This window comes from Mugil cephalus, chromosome 11, assembly GCF_022458985.1.
Source record: "Mugil cephalus isolate CIBA_MC_2020 chromosome 11, CIBA_Mcephalus_1.1, whole genome shotgun sequence".
Taxonomy (NCBI): Eukaryota; Metazoa; Chordata; class Actinopteri; order Mugiliformes; family Mugilidae; genus Mugil; species Mugil cephalus.
Window position 1 is genome coordinate 20,736,885 of NC_061780.1, and position 18,221 is coordinate 20,755,105.

At 43.1% G+C, this 18,221-nt stretch overlaps 2 protein-coding genes across 7 annotated transcripts; both read left to right on the top strand.

The window, feature by feature from the left end:
* The first annotated feature begins 581 nt into the window (after positions 1 to 581).
* On the top strand, positions 582 to 10,306 carry LOC125015901 (matrilin-2-like). Of its 6 annotated transcripts, XM_047597952.1 has the most exons (16): positions 582 to 734; positions 2,979 to 3,106; positions 3,206 to 3,778; positions 3,872 to 3,994; positions 4,386 to 4,508; positions 4,644 to 4,766; positions 5,395 to 5,517; positions 5,674 to 5,796; positions 6,006 to 6,128; positions 6,446 to 6,568; positions 7,434 to 7,556; positions 8,061 to 8,183; positions 8,274 to 8,684; positions 8,784 to 8,936; positions 9,260 to 9,352; positions 10,041 to 10,306. In XM_047597952.1, the coding sequence occupies exons 2-16, from the start codon at positions 2,980 to 2,982 to the stop codon at positions 10,094 to 10,096; spliced, it is 2,520 nt and encodes an 839-aa protein (XP_047453908.1). In that variant the 5' UTR covers positions 582 to 734; position 2,979; the 3' UTR covers positions 10,097 to 10,306. The 6 variants fall into 6 exon arrangements, with proteins under 6 accessions (XP_047453908.1, XP_047453907.1, XP_047453906.1 ...); XM_047597951.1 differs by having other exon boundaries at positions 2,942 to 3,106; positions 8,061 to 8,684; XM_047597950.1 differs by having other exon boundaries at positions 8,061 to 8,684.
* Positions 10,307 to 10,502: 196 nt separating this feature from the next.
* On the top strand, positions 10,503 to 17,902 carry LOC125015904 (skin secretory protein xP2-like). The gene is made up of 4 exons (XM_047597957.1): positions 10,503 to 10,958; positions 13,528 to 14,811; positions 16,405 to 16,470; positions 16,749 to 17,902. The coding sequence occupies exons 1-3, from the start codon at positions 10,871 to 10,873 to the stop codon at positions 16,464 to 16,466; spliced, it is 1,434 nt and encodes a 477-aa protein (XP_047453913.1). The 5' UTR covers positions 10,503 to 10,870; the 3' UTR covers positions 16,467 to 16,470; positions 16,749 to 17,902.
* The last annotated feature ends 319 nt before the right edge of the window (positions 17,903 to 18,221 follow it).

The following is an 18,221-nucleotide window of genomic DNA, read 5'->3' on the forward strand; positions in this document are numbered from 1 at the left end:
TTGCTGCTATTGATAAAATTTGTTAAATATGCAAACGTTAATAAGCATACATAAATAAGTTTGAACCATAGAATTTGATGAGGTTTTGTTTCTCTTCCCTTTTTAGCCTGTGATCGTCTGTAGAATGAATCCGCCCAAATGCTCAATATCATTTTTGCTACTTCTAGATGGCAGACAAAAGTGTCCACTAACGAGGACAATGGGTTTAAATGAAGCAGAATAAGCTGCAATAAAACCTAAAACTTAATGTCCCCATATGAGGACGCAGGGTCTCAGGAGGAGGAACGCTGCTCAAATAAACTCTAAATAAAATAAGTCATTAAAGTCATTGAATCTTTAATGCAGGAAGGTAGGTATGTGAAAAGTGTAAAGATCTTCTAACAAGTCAATCAGGGGGTTCTACTTCTCTGGAATAATAAAAAAAAGGGTTAAACTACTTGAACAAATAATAAAAACCCACAAAGTTATTGTTTTACCAGCAGAACATGAGGCGTCTCCAAACTTGGAGGGAGTCAGAGGGGAGGGGGAGTAAACAGGAATAAGAGGAAAGGAGTAAGGGGGCTGAGTAGTGCAAGAGCATGCACAGATTCAGAAGGACAGAGCTCTGGGATACATCCACGTTGACAACAGCGAGTTGTAAGAGCGACTGATCTCTCCTGCCTCTGTGTTGACTCAGTGTTGGGATTTCTTGAGGAACTTTATTTCCTGTAATTGAGCTTGCTTTTGAAAATAAGGTGAGTAGATTTGAATTTGCTTAGTGGAATACTTTGCTTGCACGCTTTTATTATGTTTTCTGGAGGGAAAAATGTCGCCAAGAACATGCCAAATAGAGGAACCACTAGTTACCTGTTCTGTATTTACTACAGACCTGGGTAGTCAGACATCTTAAGTTTCTTCACCTGCAGCATGAAAAGCCATCAGAGACAGGGAATGTGCTAAACAGAGATCCACTCCCATAAAAAGTTGTGCAGTACATGCTGTTTTTGAGTTTCATAGTGAACACACAGCCTTGGCTTGAACTCAAATGTGAGAGGAGTTGCCCTGCAATGGAGCAACACAAGAACAGTCACACAGAGAAGCCATTAATTTTAATAATAATTCGTTTCTCATAATGGTTATTGATCATGCATTTGCATCATGTTGGTTACGTAGTTTGTTGTGGAGCAGTTTCTAGATTTCTTAACCCTAATTGGTAGCTGGTGAGGAAAACATTGTCAGATTTGTGAAAAAGAGATATCACACAGATGCTGAGTTCAGAGGTTGAGCTCCCCATGTGGCACCCAACATGGGTATGTGACCCCTCCATGTCTGAGGTCAGCTGCTACCATATACATGTCTGCGTGGGACTGTTCATCAGCCTGAGCTGTGAACCGACCCAGCTCCAAGTCGGTGTCATCACTCTGTTCAGAACTCCATTTGGAAATCCTCAATTTTAACCAGCTCTCCCGTTGTCTAGGATTCGTCCTGTGTCTGTTTCCGAATGTGGATACATTTTTATTTTCCTATTTCAACATTTTTAAGACGGTGGAAACTTGCAGTCTGAATAAGACAGGTAATTAATGTCTCTCCTGGGGACTGGATAGGAAAACGGTATGTGGTGCCTTTTCAACCTCTCTTAAATCACTTTAAACCACCTGTGTAGCAAAACAGAAGCTCATACATATAGAGTTGTCTGAGTTCATACGACAGCATATGGGAAACTTTGACCCTCATGCACAAGATCAAAACAACAATTTACTCGAATTCGGATGTATTAACCCACACCTTTATCGACAACTGCATTATGGTATCTAAAATATGCTCTTCTTTGCAGCTCTATGAAACCTAAAAATACAAACTAAAAACCAAGTGAATTTCAATTAAAAAGCCCTGTAAAGTGAAATCTGAGGCTGTGCAGGTCAAATATGCCGGAGGTGAAAGTTCTCCCTAAATATATCCTCCCTCCTCAGTAACTTCAATGAAACACTTCAGATGTGTCACTATATTTGTTTCTTAAAGTAAAGGAGGCTATGTTTTTTTTTAGTCCTGTATGGTTAATCGTTTGTCTCCTTATTAGCAGGAAATTGCAAAAATGAATCCACAGGTGACATTTAATGACTAATTTAACAGATCGTGTGGCTGCCAGCATGTTGTTACTTCTTGAACACAACATACGGTGCCGATTTTTTTTGCCTGTAATTGACTCCCGAGTTCAATAAACTTTCTTTTTTCCTCTCACAAAGGTTCCTCATTTCAGCAGCCTTCAACACATTTTAGCCAAACTTCACAAAATGCAGTAAATAAAAACAAATACTATTTATTGAAATGCCACATCACAACTCTTCACAAATCAGGTGTGGTCCATTTAATATGAACTTCCTAAAACAATGTCCATCAGGCAGTGTAAAGTAAATACTGTGGTTTTAAAAAAAATGCAATTGCCAGGCAAGGAGTTACTTAATGTGTGTGTAATGATGTATATCTAGTTTCACGGTTTCCAGATGGAGACATATACTGTACAGTACTGACCACCTTAGGTCGAGGGGAGGAGCCTCTGTAGATCATCCCACAGATTCTTGAATATTTTTAGTGAATTTGGAGGCCAGGTCGACACCTTGTGCTGTTCTTCATGTTCTTTTTTCGTGAGGTGTTCCTAAACCACTGCAGGCTGCATCCTGCCAGGGATGCCTGCTGCCATCAAGGAGTGTCGTTGCTATGGGGTGAGCGTGCCTGGTCTGATCTAGGTGTCTGGATAACATCCACATGAATGAATGCCAGGTCCAAAAGTTTCCCAGCAGAACGCTGAATTGTCAAAAGATGGTCAACGTCATTAACTTCTCCTGTCAGTGGTTTTAATGTTGTGGCTGATGTTCTGCCTTGCTGCTTGTCTCTTTCTGCCTCTGCTTTATAATCTTTACTTGGCATCTACTTTCTGCACTGAGGGAGTATCTTTGCTTTTGAGCCTTTCTCTTTAAGCTGCAGTTGTCGTCTCTCATCAGAATGAGGTCCCTGGCCTTTGGCCTCTTCTGCCTGTTGTGCTGTAACGCAGTACGACTGGACAGACGCCGTCCCAGACCCATCCTAGCCAGAGGGAAAAATGAGACAAATGTCCAAACCAAAGCAGTGGGTAAGCGATAGGATGTGTGTGTCTGTGTGTTTTAACAACCTTTAACAACCAAAATTTGGTTCTCTGACCACAAACATCCCCCATGTCTTTCGATTACAGAGACCACTTGTAAAGCCATCCCGCTGGATTTCGTCTTTGTCATCGACAGCTCCAGAAGCATCCGTCCCAACGACTACGAGAAGGTCAAAACCTTCATCGTCAACCTGCTTCAGTTCCTTGAGATTGGTCGTGATGCGACGCGTGTTGGTCTCCTCCAGTATGGCAGCGTGGTGCAGCCCGAGTTCTCCCTCAACACCTACACCACCAAGGCTGAGGTGGAGCAGGCAGTGAGGAATATGTCGCACCTCGCCACAGGGACCATGACCGGTCTGGCCATCGAGTACACCATGGAGACAGCCTTCACTGAGGAACACGGAGCCCGACCGGCAGACCTCCACATCCCGCGAATTGCTATGGTTGTGACCGACGGGAGACCTCAGGACACGGTGGAGGAGATTGCAGCTCAGGCGCGGCAGGCTGGCATCCAGATCTTTGCTATTGGAGTGGGTAGGGTGGATATGAACACCCTGAAGGCCATAGGGAGTGAGCCCCACTCTGAGCATGTGCACCTCGTGGCCAACTTCAGTCAGATAGAAACCCTGATCTCTGTGTTCCAGTCCAAACTCTGCGGAGGTGAGAAATCACCATCCGGTATTGCTGTTTATTTTCGACTTGTACGTGTATTTTCACAGGTTGATTGTTTGTGAATTTTCGTGCATGGGTTAGGTTCAGAGATGTGCGAGGTGGTGGATCATCAGTGTCAGCACATCTGTGTTAGCAGCCCTGCGTCGTACAGGTGCAAGTGCAGGAAGGGATTCACCCTGAACTCCGATGGCAAGACATGTAAAGGTAAAAGAAAGCTTTGTTTTCTGTTCTTTCCATTTGACCAGGTTAAAGGGGAAGGAAAGGTAGGGGATGGGATGAATGACTTCAAATGTGGCCCAATGATGTGCTGCTAGTGTCTCTTCTTGGTTGCTAATTGGTAGCTGATGTTTAGGCTTCTAAATGTGTTTTGCCTCCGATCTTGCCACAACAGATTGTAACATCTTATCCTGTGTAATAATGAATGCACAAGTCCAAATGTATCTCATGATGTGTAAATATTCAACAGTCTGCTCACAAGTTTGACATGTCAACCTAAAATATGATGAATAGCATTTAACTGCTGTGCTTGATGTTGTCATTAAGTTGCTCAAAACACCACTTAAATGTCTTGGCACCTTTCTGTTTTCCGTCCCAGAGATCGATCACTGTGCTGACGGCAGCCACGGCTGTGAACAGGAGTTCATGAACACAGAAGACTCCTGTGTGTGTAAATGTAGAAAAGGATTCACTCTCGGACCAGACGGGAAAACATGCAAGCGTAAGGTTCCAACGCTTTTTTATTTTTGGATTTATTAAAACAGATTTTCCATGTACTCACAGGGCGTGAAAGGTAGTTTTTTTCTTCTGAACGCTGAACCGTAGCTTGTGTTTCCTCCGTGTCGTCCCTCTGTAGCCGAGGACACGTGTGCTGTGGTGGATCACGGCTGCCAGCACATCTGTGCCAACCTGCCTGATGGCTACGAGTGCCGCTGCCGTCCAGGATATGAACTCACCATTGACTTGAAGACATGCAACAGTAATAATACAATTCTCTTCCTTTTTTTTATAAACTGTACTTTGTGGTGCATTTTTAATACTCTGCGCTCCTGTAACGCTGTCAGATTCTTCATGGCAGGTTGAAGCGAGGATCACATTTGTTTGGAGAAAAGTGGACATAAGTCTCTGATTAAAACTGACTTTCCTTTTAAATTACCATAACTACCATGCATACAAAAGATACAGTATTTACTATTAATGGGCAAAGGAAAACACCCTCTTAGGTCCAGGAAAGCTACGTTCCTCACTGCGATGATTTGACAGGCTTCCAGTTCAAATGAGAGTCAGCTACACTCCTCCCCGTGATGCCTGTCCTCCCACTGTTGGAAATTGTCTCCGTTGCTCCTCTGGTGGAGGTTAACTGAAAGTAAAGTGGGGGAGATTTCCTGAAGGAAGTGTGCTTTTGCTATCATCGGAGCAGCTGCTGAAATGCAGAGGTGTATTCACCGCGGCACAATGTCACCCTGTCAAAATAAGAACAGTGATTTGATACTACTCAGGTTCACAGCTTTATTTTGTCTGTTCTGCTACTGTGTCTTAGAGGAGACTGTGCTTAGTAGTATAGATATGATAATAATAATAAAATAAAAGTAATCAATCCTCTTCAGAAATAGACTACTGTGACCTGGGAAACCATGGCTGTGAGCACAACTGTGTCAGCGTTCCAGAGTCCTACATCTGCAGGTGTAAGAAGGGCTACATCCTCAATCAGGACGGCAAGACCTGCAGCCGTAAGTGCTTTTTATCATTCTGTAATCAGCTGATTTAAGTGAAAAAGAAGCCGTCTTCTGCAACACCTGAACAGCTCACAGACATATTTAGAACAAAGGAAATACAAACACTATGAACAAAGGTGTTTTCTTTTTTCTTTTTTTCCATCATCCCAGAGATAGATCACTGTGCTGACGGCAGTCACGGTTGTGAACAGGAGTTTATGAACACAGAAAGCTCCTGTGTGTGTAAATGCAGAGAGGGATACACTCTAAGGCCGGACGGGAAAACATGCAAGCGTAAGCTTCCAATGCCTTTTCTTTTTCATTTATATTGGACGTTTAAGGAGGTCTTCCTTTTGAGGTGCAGCAAATGAGCGTTGTTGGTTTCAAACCATCTGAGAAAAAAAGTCTGGAGAGTTCGATACATCTGATGCATAAATGGAAATCCTTTTTCTCTTTAACCCATTTCCTCTTATCTGTACTCATAAAGTGACTTTCTCCTGCAGCGATTGATCACTGTGCTAAAGGCGCTCACGGGTGTGAGCAGGAGTTTATGAACACAGAAGACAGCTGTGTGTGTAAATGCAGAGAAGGATACACACTCAGGCCAGATGGGAAAACATGCAAGCGTAAGGTTTATTTGTACTTACAGAGCATGAAAACAGTAAAACTGCATACTCTGCCTCCTATCTATTGTCTTACATTGCACTAACTAAGTGGTACATTGTCACAAATGTTTAGGAATCTGAGGTAAAATTTCTTCTGCTTGTGGTCACTGCATCAAAATGAAACAACATGAAGACTTTAGTGATGTTTAAGGAGGTCCTCCCTTTTGAATATACAGCAAATGAGCCCAGTCATTTGAAAAATTAGTCCTGAGAGTCCGATACGTTCGATAGATGGACATTTCTTTAACCCATTTTTTTAAACTGACTTTCTCCTGCAGCGATTGATCACTGCGCTAATGGCGCTCACGGCTGTGAGCAGGAGTTTATGAACACAGAGGACAGCTGTGTGTGTAAATGCAGAAAAGGATACACACTCAGACCTGATGGGAAAACATGCAAAAGTAAGCGTGCAGTGTGTTTCTCTTCTTTCTTTTTGCTTTTACCTACTAAACCCAGAATCTGAGATGAAGACAGCTGTGTTTCATTGCATTCCATTGTATTACGTATTATCACATGAGGGATTCCTCTGGATGTACACTGATAGCAGGTATCTGTGCAAACAAAGCATGAGAATAAACTTGATAAGTGGAGTCACCCTCACTGATTAAAGGCAGACTCACAGAGCCTGTATATTATACAGTCTGATCAGATGTCAGCCTCATGATAACTGATCTGTCTGAGCTTAGACTCATGATTTTCTCATCGTTGATGGACCTGAACAAAATCATGAACAAATACACAAACCAACTTCAGTGCTAAGCTAAACTAAGCTAAGCTAAGCTGAGCTGCTCGCTAATGTAAAAATATAGTTTTATTGCATAGACTGAGCACAATCTGCCTCTTCTGGATGTTTTTATTTTTATTGGTTTGTTGTATTATGCAAATTATAAAAAAAAAACTTCAGCCAAGAAAATTTCATGGCAGGTCAGCTGGGCATTTAAGAAATTATATTCCCAAAAGTTATATGTATATAGTTTCAAATATCACTTGTGGAATGTCTATAGTTGCATTAGAATAAAAGAGATGCAGTCATCTAAATCCAATGAATGACCAGTACCTTTTGTGATAATTATAATTATCAGACAGACAGATGGACACAGATTAAACCTTAGAAACTGACATCCGATCATAACCTCTAAAGGCATGATGGCTTTTAATAAACTCTCATAGGTTTTGTGCAACATGAAAAACAGATTTCTGTGCGTGTGTGCGTGCTAAGCGTCCAAGTTTGTTATGATGCGCCATCTAATCAGTGTTCCCTTGCAGAGTTAGACCATTGTGCCGATGGGAAACATGGCTGTGAGCAGGAGTTTGCGAGCACGGAAGATTCGTGTGTGTGTAAATGCAGGAAAGGATTCACGCTGAGGCCTGACAGAAAAACATGCCAGAGTGAGTCCAAGCTCATTCACTGTCAGAATTATTACAGAACTGCAGATAATATAGGATTATAGTAAGTTCTTAGCCAGTCATTCAATTAGACATTACAGAATGAACAAATCACATGCAGGTAATAATATAAACCAGCTAGCATTGACTTACTTTTTGTTGATTTAGTGTGGAGACATGTGATGTTTGTACAAATGACAGTTGGTTACATTCAGAATGTAATGTTTCATCAGCACTTTTCCAAATGTCCCATGTTTCAGTTTTTACATGTTACATAATTTTTGAATCAGCTATGAGGTCAGTGTTAATCCCAGCGCTCACTGAAAATTCAATTTTTCCCTTCCCCTGGATTAAGAGGATATTCTGTGTACAAGTATGCCTGCACGCAACATTCACATGTCCAGATAGATAGATAGATAGATAGATAGATAGATAGATAGATAGATACGAAGTTAATAAAGTAATAGAACAGAGACATCTTTTTTATCTCTACGATTCACCTCATAGGTCTGGATCTATGTCAGACGGTGGACCATGGCTGTGAGCATCAGTGTGTCAGCACCACAGACTCCTACATCTGCAAATGTTTTGAAGGCTTCGTGCTGGCAGAGGACGGGAAAAGCTGCAAAAGTATGATCTCAGGCTACTTTGACACAGACTCCTTCTGGTCAGACTTAAAGATAAACTGCATGAAACGTGTATTCTTAATGTTTCCGACAGAGCCTGAGTGTGGCGACGGAGTCATGGATCTCGTTTTTGTGATCGACGGCTCCAAGAGCCTTGGCCCCGCCAACTTTGAGCTGGTTAAGCAGTTTGTAAACGGTATCGTGGACTCTCTCGACATCTCCAGGACAGGCACGCACGTGGGCCTCCTTCAGTACTCCACCAAGGTGCGCACAGAGTTCACCTTGGGCCAGTACGCCTCAGCGCGGGACATCAAACGGGCCGTGGCTCGTATGCAGTACATGGGGAGAGGCTCCATGACCGGCTCGGCCCTACGTCACATGCATGAGCTCAGCTTTTCAGCCAAAGAGGGAGCCAGGCCAAACGTCCCGCGTGTCAGCATCGTGTTCACCGATGGCAGATCACAGGACGATGTTTCCGAATGGGCCACTAAGGCAAAGAACTCTGGTACGTGTGTTAAACTGTGGTGCCATTCTGATTCACTGCAGTTTCTAATCAAAGCTATGTTTTTTTTTCATCATCCACTTTTTCTTTTGCTTTATTTAGGGGTCACAATATATGCACTGGGTGTCGGTAAAGCCATTGAACAGGAGCTGAGAGAAATAGCGTCGGAGCCTGATGAGAAGCATCTGTATTACGCTGAGGATTTTGAAAAAATGGGGGAAATTACAAACAAACTGAAGTCAAGGATATGTAAAGGTACGCAGCAGAACTACTTTAACAAACATCTTAATTATAAAATAAAACAATATCAGATGCATGTAGTCATTTAATATAAAGCGTAGATTCCTGCTCTTAATGACTTGACTTTATTGTAATGGTGCATTACTGCCACCTGCTGCCACCACAACAATCACAATTCTATGGTAACAGCACCACAGAGAAATACAGAGCAATAGATGTGTGCAGCCCCAGCAGTATCTCAGGAAATGAATAGGAAAGGAAACCTTCAGGGAGAGATTAGAAGAAAGAAAACAAGGGCAGAAAGTCTTTCTCACCTTATTAATTTCTTTCCCCCGCAGATAAACCGTCTGATGAAAGCGCGTGCCAGTGTGAGAACCTGATAGCCTTTCAGAACCAAGTCAGTGAGAAGCTGAAGGACCTGGTTCAGAATAATATCCTTTTCATGTCAACGCCACAGTTTGGATTCAGGCAGATTTTTCTATTTATTATTCATTTTGCAGCATATCCTCCAAACGTTAGAAGCAACTACTGCCAGTGTTCAGTCTTTTTAAATTCAAGAAGAAAACTATACTATGAACATGCTTCAAATTGCTTAATTCAATTCACTTCTACAAAGTCTTATTCGGATATTTGTTTAGATTTGGGGACAAATAGCAGCAACAATAATGTTAAAAGATCACTTTTCTGTTAATTTTCTGGTTTAAGTAGAAGTTTTTTTTTACATATCAAAGGCAGGTGCTAAAGAAATGCAAAAAAAAAAAGGAAAGTTATCACCTTTTCAACCCTCACCAGGTGCAGGTAGGTATCAGGGATCAGATAAATACCAGCAGCGCCAGGTCTGCATCCAATTTAACTGCTCCTAGATGTAAACCTCCATAGCACTACTACGTCATGGACCATTTCCATGATGTTTAAGAATTTTAAAGCCTATTTAACAGCTGGAACATCCGCGGCTGCTGGGGATGCTTTTAAAGAAAATCAAAAAGCATAAATCTGCACCAATTCTCTTGTCCTCTTTTTTTTTTTTTTTCTCGCTCAGTATATTTTCAGCGTCTGGTTTCTAGGACGTGCTGTGTGCTGGTTCACATTTCTTTGTTGAACTTTCTTTAACGCGCTTACTTGAATCCATGACGAAGAGGCTCGAGACTCTCGAGAATCAACTTGTGCACAAATGAACGCCTGAGACTCATCCGTCGCTCCTCTGACCCGCGGCGTGGCGTTCAGGAGGGGGGGGGGCCCTTTAATCCTGCTCGATAAGCTAAGCTGAGACATATGTTAAATGGAAGATATTTATACACTTTTCTAACAACATTTTTGTTTAAAATGTTCAAGACCATGCGAGTAACTTTGTACAGCAGACTGACAATTAAACATTTTATACTTCACGGTTTTTGTCATGTTTCTTTCACTATAGAAGATCTTATAAGTTATTTAATACTTGCAATAGACAAAAATAATTAATGGTTCATTCAGTTTATTCACTCATACTTGTTTCGCCGGCTCAAAATGATCCAAAAAATGGATAGGAAGGAGTGCAGGCGCTGCTCATGTGCTATCCTACACACTGCCACAGGGTGGTGGATCTCTTCCAGGCGGGACCCTCCTCTAAAGGGGAGGACACACACACTTCCTGCACATGTTTGCCTCCTCCTCCTGTATGAATAGTGTGGCTGTGAGCAGGAGAACAGTCAGGGAACATTCAGCAGTACAGGCTGCCTTGCTCAGCTGCATGCTCATAACAAAACGCTTTCTGGGGCCAAGAGGGCAGCAGGCCATGCATGAACACTCAGACAGACAAGGGGAGATAATGGTGCCCAGCTACTCTTAGGAACCGCAGACAGTTTAGCTGGAAACAGAGAGCTCTGAGATTTGTGTTTGCTTGCTCTGAGATAGCTTCCAAGTTCTCGATTCATCTCAACCCAATTTTACTTCTTCTGTCTCCTCTAAACATGGGGTGCTCCTCATCCAGTGCACAGACTGTCGATCAAGAGAAGAGACCGGGCACGAAGCCCGAGGAGAGCAATGGAGACACACTGGGTAAGTAAGGGGTCACCTGTGTAGAGTTTAAAAGGGGGATTCAGACTGTGGTATGTGTGCGTGTCTTGAACACAGAACATGATCTGTGCATTTCTGTGTACTCGACTCGCTGTAAAGTTTTCATTCAGTCAAGTCTTGCTGAGGTGGGTGCAACCACCACTGCCTGGTCTGGTACACTGTGTGCTTTCTCACCTAAACTCTCCTGCACAGCCGACTGTTGTGCACCATCATGAGAATTATTCATGTTTAGCCTTTTTTTTTAAAAAAAATTTATTTTCTACCATCGCCGATAAGCAGCTAGTATTTATTTTTAGTCCGCCTTTTATAACTCCTAAAGTGTCCTGACAGAGCTTTCATGTCATGATTCATTGATGAAGTGAGACACATGGGACGAGGCTTTTTTTTGCGTGATTGTGTTTATTTCAGCCCATAAAAGTGAACCGGACGTTTATGTTGGTAAAACCTTTAGTGCTGCATTCAGCTCCTACAGTAGCGCTGTGTTAAAAACCAGCTGGGAGTGTTTAGAAGTCTATTTGCCGCCTGAGGCAAGCTTTGCAATCTAACCTGTTTGCTACCACTCTGCATCAGAGACTCCAGACTTTCAAATGCCACAAAAATATGTTGTCGTTTTTACTAAACAAAACTGCCACGATCTGTTCAAAAAAAGAAAAACTGGAAACTGAATCTATGCGTCACGTTTTAAAAGTTTCTGCACGGTTTGTTTTCAAAAAAAGAAGGATGCTTAGATTATCATCTGTGCTATACGTCCGCGATAAGGGCCTGTTTGAAATCCTCTTCAGGAATGTGAAGCTCTCACACACAAGAAGCTTGGAAATGTGCGGTTTAAGTCCAGACGGGGGTCTTGGTCTGCGTTGAATCTATATGTGCACTCGTAACGTTCATGTGGCTTTGCGTACTTTGTGTTCAAGCCTCCCACCAAAAAGGCGTGACACAGCCTTTGATTGTCCATTCATGGCTCCTCACAAGTTACTGGCACATGTCTGTGTCATGACAGACACAGCTGCTTGTACAGCGTGTTCTCACGCCACGACAGTCGCTGCCCTTGTTATAAAAATGTCAAGTTAATATTTAGATTTGACTGACAAAAGCTACATTTTCGATGTGCGCTCGTTCTGCCTGGCCTCTCTGTTTCGTGTATGATTTGTGTTTCAGGCCTTTGTATCGCCAGCCAGCCAGCCACGCTTTAGTCACCTGGAGAGCGATGGGTTCCTTTCCAGGCTCTTACATCACCCCAGCAAGAAAACCAGTTATTGTACTCTTGGCTCAGGCTGTTCTAAATGCGGCTGAATGGGTGGAGAGGTTAAATCATACAGTATACAGGCTGTCTAACAAACCAGCTGTGCGCCATCCAAGTCACAGCCAGTCCCATCCCCGGTCCGGGCCCCTGGTCTGTGACAAACACCCTCCCTCCCTCCTCTGAGCTTCTGGCCAGCCATGGCACTGTTTTGACTGGGATCTCTGTCATCTTTGGCCGTTAAATCGTGTTGACACACGAGTCATCCATGCCTGGAGTGGCTGTGTCTGTCTCGAGTCAAGCACACACATTCATCCTTTTCGACCGACCACTTCTAGTCTACTGTTCGGGACAACAGCTGTCTGTTCTGTGCGAGAGTTGGAGTGAAAGGTGGATGGCTGATTAAAGAAATGATGAAAAAAAAAAGAACATGCTTGTCTTCTGTGGAAGAGATGAATTGTCAAAGTCGAAAAGCCACCTCCGCTTTCACGGTTTGACTCTAAAATTTGATGTTGTTAAAAATATTTCCTTTCACTAAGACACTTCTCTGTGTTGCGTGCTGTTCCACTGGCTCATTTTCATGCAGGTTGCCAGGCCGTCACATTCCCTTCCACCCATCACTCTCAGCTCTTTTTACTGCTTCTGACAGACAAATAAAATCAGGAAGCCGCAGCGTGAAAAAACGATCCACCCATTCAGCCGACTGAACCCTTCTGGTTTGTCTCATTTGTGAACAATGTGCACCCAGTGTTTTTGGAAGGGAAGCTGGCTGTTTAATAAGACGGAATCAAAAGCGCAGCCGGAGCTGTAATTGAGTTGTGTGTGTGTTGCTGACATTTCAGGTCCCAGCTCGCTGTGGTTTGCTAATCTGCTGTAGTTTCACCTAAAAAACTGATGGCTTGTTTACACCCAGAAGAGAAGAATAAAGCTGCAGACTTCTCTCCAAATGCAGCAAAGCCGTCGTCATGTGTATTGTATTTCCTCTGAGAGTGAGGGTCCTCAGGGCTTTAGACAAACACGGAAATGAAAGTTTCCTTCTGCACGCATTCTGTGTGACCCTTATTGCTTTTTATTCTGCCAGCATTCCTTGATGATTTACTTACAGCTCCTTTTAATTAATAGGTTTATGTATTTAGTGAGTTAAAATGATCCAAAATCATCAGATGCATACTTTGTATATTCAACTGATTTTTGTCATGTATTCATAGTTACAGATGAAAATAACACAAGTATCTGAAAGGACTGATAAATGCAGGACGCTTGCAAGCTGTAAATCCTAATCACACTTCTATTTTGTGATCCCTGCACTTACAGCAGTCAGAAACGGCATCATCACAGAAGATGCACAGACCATCGAAGACCAGATGCAGCTGCCTGTGCAGACTGCCTTACCAGGTGACCTTCAGCCCGCTATCGATGAAGAGGCGGAAGCTGTGCTAGTGGCCCTGGAGGCCCAGGAGGATCTCGGCTCAGGGGAGGACTTGTTAGCTGCTCCTGAGCCAGAGCCACAGTCTGCTGCTCCTGAAGAGCCAGCTCCGGACGCCACAGCTCCTGCTCCAGCAGAAGACTCTGCCGAGCCTGTAGCTGATGTAGCGGTAGTGGAGGCGCCGCCTCCTGAAGAGGAAGCGGCCCCTGTAGAAACTGTAGTGGCTGAGGCCGCTCCTGAGGTTGAAGTCCCCGTTGAGGCTGCAGAGGAGGCTCCTGCAGTTGAGTCTGTTGAAACTGTGCAGGTGGAGGCCCCTGTAGCTGTGCCAGCTGTTGAACCTGTTGTATCTGAGCCAGCAGCTGAGATCCCAGCTGAGACCCAAGCTGAGACCCCAGCAGTAGTGGAAGAGGCTGTAGTTGAGGCTGCAGAAGCCCCTGCTAAAATAGTAGAAGAAGAGGTCGTAGCTGAGGTTGCCGAGGCTCCTACTGTAGTGGCTGCTGAAGCCCCAGCTGAAGTGGCAGCAGAGGCTCCACCGGACACCATCTCAGCAATACCAGATGAAACCCCAGTGAAGGCGCCAAACGATTCGTCGGCACCAGTTGAAGTTGTAGCTGTAGATAGTGAAGGTTCAGCACCAATTGAGGTTTCAGTGCCCTCAGTGCCTGCAGAAGCTGCAGAGCCAGTAATAGTCACAGAGATTGCTAAAGCCACTGTCCCAGAGATGCCTTCATTATCTCCTGTCACCGCCGAGGGCCAAGTTGAACCTCAGGCCGCTGCTGACGAAGCAACAGAACCTCCCCCCGTTGCTGCTGAGACTGTCGCCCCAGCAGAGGCACCCTGCCCCACAGAGGTGACCCCTGTTTCAGCTCCAGAACCTGAACCTGCTCCTGCTGCTGCTGCTGCTGCTGCTCCTGCTCCTGCTGCTGCTGCTGCTCCTGCTCCTGCTCCTGCTCCTGCTGCTGAGCCGGTCCAGAACGCAGAGGTTCCAGTTCCTGCAGAAGTCGTCTCAGAAGTAGCGCCAGAAGCTCAACCTGCAACTGTGACTTCAGAGGCTGCTGCAGACAGTGCAGCCCCAGCAGAAGCTCTCGTGGCTGAGCCCACCCCAGCAGAATCTGAAGCCCCATCAGCGCCCGCCCCTGCTGCCGGTCCAGCTCCTGAACCTTCACCAGATGGTATGAAACACTGGCACCTCCCTAGATCACTATTATTACATTCCCTCTCAAGCAGAACTAATCAAAGCTGAAGGATAACAACAAGTGTTTAGTGGACGATTCTTGCCATTGTTTAGGAAAGTAGGGAGTAGCTTATGCTCAGTGGTTTACTTGATTAAACATAGACTTGTTTCCTTGACAAACCCGTCATGCTGACTTTGAACTCAAGGCACCATACTGTTTGGAGAGACAGTTTTTAGGAGAAGGTCAAACACTGTAGTATTGCCACTGGCTGAAATAGCTGGGGAATCTTTGCAAACAGGCTCTAAACATGTGCAAACAAGCAGAAAGAGATGCTAGCGGACAAAGCAAAGACGGTCTCAGGCTCAGTAATCTTGATTATCTTGTTTACATCCAAGTAAACAATTAATTGTCCTTCACATGCTAAACCAGCCAATCCATCTTCTTGCCACTCGTGACAGGAAGGAAGAAAGACAGCGTTTTGGTAACTAAACAGGTATCCAACACCAAATGTAGTTAGCGACCACAAACACTTGGAGACATCCAACTTTTCCAGTAATAATCAACCTCACGAGATTGCTCGGAGCTGACATGATGAACAAGATATTGTTGTGAACAGATAACACAGTGTGAGAAACAGAAATGAGCCACACACACTCTCAGTGAGTGAGAATTGAAGGTTGTCTTGAGCGTGCCCATTATAACACAAGCGTGTTGTTAGCCCAGCCGCTCCAGTCAGGCAACTCTCCCTCATTGTGCTTTGTTATGAACTGCCTACAGAGTAATCGTGCCTCGCTGCTTCGAATTACACATGACAAGTAAATGCTCTGACGGCCTGACTGGATTCTGTTCATCGTGCAAATTTGAGAAGTGAAAAAAAGAAAAAAAACAAGTTCAATGAACAACCCACTCCATTAATAACTCATTTAGAAACGGATTTGGAAATTTAACACTTTTGTATCACAGTAATTGGTTTAATTGCATACACACAATAATTAATTTATTGAAAACTATTCTGTATATTAACTCATAAGTTGTCAAAGTAATAGAAACATATGTCACAATGTAAAGATCAATTCAACATTAACAGAGCGTAGACTTAGTGCAGGACTGTTGAAAATGCAGAACTTTCAATTACTGTACTTATTTAAGTGGCCAGTGAGTGTATACCTCCTGTGTAAGACAGACCCCATGGTTTTTTCAGTATGACTTGAACCCTGTCTTTAGTGTCAGAGAACATGGTGTACTTTTAGGGCACAGACACCCCTCCATTCAGCACGTGTAGAAAAGTGCCTGCATTGCATAACCTTTTTTATGAGAATTTCTCTGGAGGCTGTGAGCGTGTGTTTATGTGCATTCTTGTTAATGCAAACTACAACTAAACCAGTTCAGGGGAACCACATGTAGTTAAGAAGGAACATTAGCTCCTCACTCGTCCACTAAAGGCTGCTGTGGCAGCCGTTAAAGTCCTCTGCCTCGTGATGATAACGTCAGGACAAACGAGCGCAGAGCCATCAGTGTGTTTTAAAGTAGAACGTTGCTGATGAAAATGTCATGTCTTGATTTCTTCTCAATGTGTGTGTGTGCGTGCAGCGGCGACTGCAAACGAGGCCCCTCAGGATACGGACAGTGACAAAGCCAGAAAGGAGGACTGAGCTGGTAAGAGCAAAGCCACAAACCACGGCTTAACCCACTGCAAACACTGCAGGATCACTCGGGTTACTATTTGGTGTGTACCATTACATTTAAATGCACCCATGGGAACCAGAAATATTCTATGTTCTCATGACGAATAGCCACATGCTAACATTTACTTTGATTGCATAAAACAGTGGAATGAATTTTTATGTTACACACATAATATATATATTCTTCCATTAGATTTGTATACGTTGAATGTTTAAGCCCCTGTCTCACTTTACTTTTCTCTCTTTCAGGGAGAATAGATTCACCAAATTAACAAAACCACCAAAGCTACCACTGAAAGACAACTGGAAGATAAAACGATGAAGCAAACATTAAATCTAGGACTCACCAAACTGTACCCCAGATACATTAATATCACATCTCTGTGCCTTAATAACCTTTCTTTTTTTTAGGAGAGATTAGGATGTTTCTTACATTTGTACATAAACTCTTACAGAGACGGAAGAGTAGACTTTCTTTTGGGACACCAAGTGCCTGGAGCCACATACTCCACATGTTGGCCTTTATGCTGAAGACACTTAGGACAGGTAACACGTGATGAGAGGTTGCTTTGTTGTAGAGTTTAACTCTTCAAAGACTGGAGTGATGGTGTATGGAAATGTATGGAAGGATGTTATATATATAGAGAGAAGTAGCTACTTCTGAGGAAAACAAGCCAAATATGTGAATAAAATCATGCAAAGAGCTCCAAGTGATCGGAATAGGGAATTGTTAAGGGCAAATAACACACTGACTAATTGTTTCATCTACAGGTCTTGAAAGACCATGTTTTTACGCTGTGAATTTTAAGTTTTTGGAAACAACATCTTCTTTATTTGTAATTTACATTTTATTAAATCAGAGCCTTTTTTAAGGCTCATTTAATGAAAGGAAAAGGACGGTACTAAGCGCTGAATAACACAGCACGCAGTGTAATACTGGTAAACACTACTGCAGGGCAAATTGATGCTTCCTTTAAAAAAAATACTCTTGATATTATTTCACTGGTTTACATGGGGGGAATTTAAAAAAAAAAGTAATTAAAACATTAGTCATGAAGAAATGCATCGTTGCAGTTACCTGTGTGTAAAGGTGTTTCAGCTACAAATGTAAAACACTGATGTCATACACTAGTCCGTTTTAGTTTGAGTGCATTACATTCGTGTGTAGCTCAGTAAGCGGTAACCTAGTGGACATGACATTTAACTTCACTCTACAAGCTACGGCACGTTAATAAATGTGGAGCAAAATTCTTTTATTGCATAAGATGTGACGGATGGTGTGGGCACCATTTTCTTTCTTTTTTAATTATTCTTTCATCTGTTTCTTTATCTGTATTCTCCTGAAATTTGTCTGAGATTCTGCTAATCTTTTAGTGTACAGAATAAAGTTTTACTCACTAATACACATGCCTTTTCATTTAGCCGACGGTGGACTGTGTTTTGGTTTATGGAAAATGCTTTTTTTCCTCCCCTGATACACGTGTTTTATATTTACAGGAGCACACATATTATCGTCAGATGACAGTGTTGCGTGACAGCGAAGACAGCCGACTTTTAAAATGTTTTTAAAAAACTTGGGAGAGCAGTCTCTGGCGATTCAAATTAGCACTGATATTGCACTGACTCAACCACATGCCATTTAAAAAATGAATTCATGCTTTGCATAAGAGCTGCCTCTGCTTCCACGTGGCACACACTGCACCACACTTACTACACTTGACG

Excerpts from the sequence above, each read along its gene's own strand:
- LOC125015904 (XM_047597957.1), top strand. The coding sequence starts at position 10,871 with ATGGGGTGCTCCTCATCCAGTGCACAGACTGTCGATCAAGAGAAGAGA. Across the intron at positions 10,959-13,527 it reads GAGCAATGGAGACACACTGG|CAGTCAGAAACGGCATCATC; the intron begins GTAAGTAAGGGG and ends CTGCACTTACAG. Across the intron at positions 14,812-16,404 it reads TCCTGAACCTTCACCAGATG|CGGCGACTGCAAACGAGGCC; the intron begins GTATGAAACACT and ends GTGTGCGTGCAG.
- LOC125015901 (XM_047597951.1), top strand. The coding sequence starts at position 2,980 with ATGAGGTCCCTGGCCTTTGGCCTCTTCTGCCTGTTGTGCTGTAACGCA. Across the intron at positions 4,509-4,643 it reads AGACGGGAAAACATGCAAGC|CCGAGGACACGTGTGCTGTG; the intron begins GTAAGGTTCCAA and ends GTCCCTCTGTAG. Across the intron at positions 9,353-10,040 it reads GAAGGACCTGGTTCAGAATA|TTGAATCCATGACGAAGAGG; the intron begins ATATCCTTTTCA and ends TAACGCGCTTAC.